The 5,454-nt window shown below is 40.8% G+C and overlaps 1 protein-coding gene across 1 annotated transcript; it reads left to right on the top strand.

Annotated features, from left to right (window-relative positions):
• Positions 1-4,307, top strand: LOC110032923 (FT-interacting protein 1-like). Its single transcript, XM_020736717.1, has 2 exons — positions 1-129; positions 1,000-4,307. Exon 2 carries the CDS (start codon positions 1,055-1,057, stop codon positions 4,025-4,027), a length of 2,973 nt encoding a protein of 990 aa, XP_020592376.1. The 5' UTR covers positions 1-129; positions 1,000-1,054; the 3' UTR covers positions 4,028-4,307.
• Positions 4,308-5,454: the final 1,147 nt, after the last annotated feature.

Here is a 5,454-nt window from a genome sequence, read left to right as displayed (position 1 = left end):
CCATTGACGGCAAGCAGGTCGTCCTTCTCCTTATCACACAACTCAGACGAGTAACAACAATTTCCTCACCTTCTTCTCTTAACTTTTGCTGGTTCTATTGCTGGTTTTGCATTTCTTCTTCTCAGAGAGGTAAGTAAGCTAAAAAATTGCTCTTTTTTGCTCGCCACAAAGAAAAAACTTAAAATTTTATAAAAAATTTCTCAACTTTTTTGCTTTTTGTATCTCTTCTATGATTTTTAGTAAAGGTATATCTGTTCTAAAAGGCTTCTCCTCTTTCTCACCAGCTTCAGGATTTGATTTTCTTTCGCTGATGATTTAGCTTTTTCCAGAAGAATTATTTCCTGTAGAAATTAGTGATTTTGAAACTGAACAGGTTCAACAGAGCATATCAAGTTGCAAATTATCCGACTGCAATTTATAAATTTTCTTCTGTCAGTCGAACAGTTCTGTGCAAGTTATGATTTTCAGATCGGATTAACGAGCCTTATAAAAGTGTTTGTTTACTTCCGGTTTTTGTATCTTTATTTTAAGAAAGTTTTATGATAAAGAAGCTCTAAAAAATTCATATCTGCTAAATTCCTATATCCTAAGATGGTCATGCAGCATCTTCATCTGCATGTTTGTTTTTTTCTGTAAACACAAAGGGACGCTAAGAAAAAAATTATGATTTGATGCTTAGGGTTTTGTTTGGTGCGGCTGAAGTTGTAATAATGGCTGTTAAATTGTTGTGGAGGAAAGCAATTTTTTTGAAGGTTGCTGTGTGAATTATAGATTTTGTCTAAACTTTACTTTTTTGCATTTAACCTCCCAAATCTTTCATTTCACACAAAAAATTCAACCATTTTAACTTTAATTAATAAGTGAAATGCACCTTTTCATGTATAGGTAGGAAGGTATGCATGTAAAAATTGACTTTTAATTCCCAGTTAGATATGTAAATACATAGGATTTGTTTGTTTCTTGTGACAGTTCACCTGCAACCCTGTTTTTTTCCTTCAGGGGGGTCACTGGTGGTTAAAATTACTGAATCAAAGCCAGCAACTCTGTTATTAAAATGAGCAATCTTAAGTTAGGTGTACAAGTTCTCAGTGCCCAGGATCTTCCCCCAAAGGATGGACAGGGCTCCTCCAATCCCTGCGTTGAGCTCAATTTCGACAACCAGAAGTGTCGAACAGCCATCAAAGAGAAAGACCTGAATCCTCAGTGGAACGAGCTGTTCTACTTCAACATTTCTGATCCATCATCCATCCCAAATCTCGCTCTTGAGGCCCATGTCTATCATTTAAATAGAAACACAAATTCAAAGTCTTTAATCGGAAAGGTCCCAATTTCCGGCACCTCGTTTGTGCCCCTTGCAGAAGCAACTGCGCTTCACTATCCATTAGAGAAACCTCATATTTTTGCGCGCACAAAAGGAGAGCTTTGCCTCAAAGTATTTCTCACTGAAAACCCATCGACAAGGCCTTACAATCCCCTCCCAGATTTTGATCCCTTCCAAACTGATTCTCTTCATGGTCAAGCATATCAGCCTGAATCTGAAATCTCAACTCTGAATTCAACTTCATCTCAGTTCAAGGATAATAGAGGAGATTACGTACATACTTTCAATCACCTTCCAAGAGAAGAAAAATTATATTTTGCTGATAAAGAGATGAATTCAGGGCCTCCAAGAGCTGTAAGAGTGTTGTCTTCCTCGTCCCAACAGCCATTAGAGTTCCAGCTCAAAGAAACTAGCCCTTCCCTAGGAGGCGGACAAGTCGTAGGAGGTCGGGTGATACCTGCGGAGAAGCCAATCAGCACATATGATCTTGTTGAGAAGGTCGAGTATCTGTTTGTGCGGGTTGTGAAGGCTCGAGAATTGCCGAGAAAGAACATCGCTGGAAGCATTGATCCTTATGTTGAAGTGAGGCTCGGCAACTACAAGGGCGTTACTAAACACTTTGAGAATAATCAAAACCCGGAATGGGATGAGGTTTTCGCCTTTTCAAGAGAATTGATTCAATCCTCATTTGTCGAAGTTTTTGTCAAAGACAAGGATGTAGTCAAGGACGACATTGTTGGCATGGTGCGGTTTGACCTCCATGATCTCCCGAGACGAGCTCCTCCTGATAGTCCGCTTGCTCCGGGGTGGCATTGGCTTGTTGGAAAGAAGGGGGAGAAGGTGAAAGGAGAGGTTATGTTAGCCATCTGGTTTGGAACTCAAGCTGATGAGTGTTTTCCAATTGCTGTGATTTCTGATGCTGTGACGCCCTCTGGTTTGTTTCTAAATTCAGAAATCAGATCCAAAGTTTATCATGCGCCAAGGCTGTGGTATGTTAGAGTCAATGTTATCGAAGCACAAGACATCATAATTGCCGAAAAGAGGCAGCTTTCTGAGGTTTTTGTGAAGTGTCAACTTGGCCAGCAGGTGTTGAAGACAAAGCCACTCCAGTCTAGGACTTTAAGCTTTGTTTGGAATGAAGATTACACCTTTGTTGCTGCTGAGCCCTTTGAAGAACCATTACTACTTTCAGTTTTCGATCGGGTCAGTCCCAACAAAGAAGAATTGATTGGCCGAGTTCAGATACACGTAGGCACAATTGAGAGACGCACTGATGATCAAGTCGTTAACTCGAGATGGTACAGTCTTGATAAGCATGGTGTAGCAGAAGAAGAGAATTCAAAGAAGGAGAAGTTCTCCAGCAGACTTAATGTCAGAGTCTGCCTTGAAGGAGGTTACCACGTGCTGGACGAGTCAACACATTACAGCAGCGACCTCCGGCCGTCGGCGAAACAGCTATGGAAACCTTCAGTTGGGCTGCTTGAGCTTGGAATCCTCAATGTAGAGGGGCTCACTCCAACAAAGACTAGAGAAGGAAAAGGCACCTGTGACACTTACTGTGTAGCAAAATATGGACAGAAATGGGTGAGAACTAGAACTATAATCAACAGCCTAAATCCCAAGTACAACGAACAGTACACATGGGAAGTGTACGACCACGCCACCGTGCTCACTGTCGGCGTGTTCGACAATTCCCAGATCGAAAAATCCTCACTTGGACTCAAAGACAGCAGAATCGGCAAGGTCCGTATTCGACTCTCGACTTTGGAAGCTGGAAGAGTGTACACTCATTCATATCCACTACTTGTCCTACATAACTCTGGGTTGAAGAAGATGGGTGAGCTTCATATGGCAATTCGATTCTCTTCCCCATCAATGCTGAACACAATGTTGCTATACTCCAAACCTTTACTGCCAAAGATGCACTATATCAGACCACTCTCCATGTTGCAGCTCGACTTTCTCCGTAACCACGCCGTCCAGATTATAGCAGCAAGACTTAGCCGTATGGAACCGCCATTAAAAAGCGAAGTTGTGGAGTATATGTGTGATGTTGAATCTCATCTATGGAGTATGAGACGCAGCAAGGCGAACTTTTTCCGCTTAGTTTCAGTCTTCTCAAGCTTTTTAACTTCTATGAAGTGGTTCAATGATGTATGCTGGTGGAAGAACCCAATAACAACTGTGCTTGTACACATCCTCTTTCTCATGTTTGTGTGTTTCCCAGAGCTTTTACTCCCCACAATCTTTCTCTATCTGTTCCTGATTGGCTTATGGAACTATCGTAGCCGGCCGCGATATCCGCCACACATGAACACCAGAATCTCTTGCGCTGATAGAGTGCATCCTGATGAACTCGACGAAGAATTCGACACGTTTCCAACGAGCAGGAGTGCAGATATAGTGAAGATGAGATACGACAGATTGAGGAGTGTGGCGGGGAGGATACAGACCGTAGTAGGAGATATTGCGACGCAAGGAGAAAGAGTGCAGGCTATGCTGGGCTGGAGGGATCCTCGCGCGACAGTGATAGGATTGATTTTGTGTATCGTGGGAGCTGTGGTGCTCTATGTGACTCCTTTCTCTGTGCTGGTTGTGGTCTGTGGGTTTTACATGATGAGGCATCCCAGGTTCAGGAGTAAGTTGCCATCTGCCCCTGTGAACTTCTTCAGAAGATTGCCTGCAAAAACAGATTTGATGTTGTGATCTGATATTTCTATCATGAATTTTAATTTGTTTGTGTAATGTTGTTTGATGTTTTGTTGATTTTGATGGGTATAGTTTATGAATTTTGTTAATGTGTATGTGATTAAACTTTATGTACTCATTGCTTTGTGTGGGGTGGGGAGTTACATATATGTAAGGTTTTGATTTTGTTATATATGTAAGGTCATGGGAATGGCTATAGTTAGTTTAATGTGTCATGAGAAATCATGGACTTGATGAATATCTTTTCATAAATGATTGATGAAAAGTCATGTGCAAATATGTCTCCTATAGCTTCAAATGAATGTTTGCATAAAATTGTACTGTTTATGGTTTGTCATACAGATGATCATAAACATAGTGATATTATGGATTTCTTAAAGTTATATGCCACTCTTTCACTGACATAGTAACTTTATAGACTAGTTGGCTTGGCGACATTTACTACTTGTTACTACATATTAATAAATCCCTGCATAATTTTATTCTCATAATTTTTTATTATTTGTATATGATATTTTTTTTACATGTATTAAAGGCTTTAATCGATGTCGACTTTTGAAATTTCAAGAATTAAGACTAATCCTTTCGTCTCATCTCAAGTTGTCGAGAAAATATTTCATCTAGACACTGCATGTTCGGACAACCAACCACCAGGCGGCACGTCGCCATGCACCTCATTGGCGGACGATGTGGAGGTCGGTGGTTGGTCATTCGGATGTACCGCTGTCCGGATGTAATATTTTTTCTAAGTTGTCGGGGTAGTCTGGGATGAACTACCTCTCGAATTATCGTTGACATATTGCTTATCCGATTATGAGATAAAGGAAGACCCTTACCCTATTAATCACCCATGACATGAAAATTAGGGGCAATTAGGAGAAAGTTTCTCTGGGTAAATGGAAGTATTTGTATAATGTCATCAGTCCGGACACCGGCAACGATCCAACCATACGAAATGCATGATGGCGTGGCCGGTTCATCCAACCATACGAAATGCATGATGTGCGGTTTAGTTCAAGTAATAATTTTCCTTATAGTTGAGAGTTGAATTGTCATCCTTTTTGGATTCTTCACCAAATCCAACAATTAATACCTGTTGAGAAAATAAGGGCGAAGAAAAACTAGAACGACACAAATCCAGAAGAACACAGAGATTTAACGAGGTTCGGCAAAGATGCCTACGTCCTCGGGAGCAGAGCGGCGAGTTCCTTTCAATATTCAGAAAAGGGTTATAGAATAGAGGATTCAGAAAAGGTATTCAGAAAAGGGTTTACAGAATTCAGGGATCCAACTCTCTCAAAGACCTAAGATTACAAACATGTTTATTATAATCATAGAATAAAACCCTACAGTACAATATGTATTTCCCAAATTGCCCCTGTTCCGTACAGCCCCAACCCACATAACGTAACTTCCCGAAATCG

This window comes from Phalaenopsis equestris, unplaced genomic scaffold, assembly GCF_001263595.1.
Source record: "Phalaenopsis equestris unplaced genomic scaffold, ASM126359v1 Scaffold001058, whole genome shotgun sequence".
NCBI lineage: Eukaryota > Viridiplantae > Streptophyta > Magnoliopsida > Asparagales > Orchidaceae > Phalaenopsis > Phalaenopsis equestris.
Note: the sequence above shows the minus strand (reverse complement) of the source record. Positions and strands in the feature narration are given on the sequence as shown.

Excerpts from the sequence above, each read along its gene's own strand:
- LOC110032923 (XM_020736717.1), top strand. The coding sequence starts at position 1,055 with ATGAGCAATCTTAAGTTAGGTGTACAAGTTCTCAGTGCCCAGGATCTT.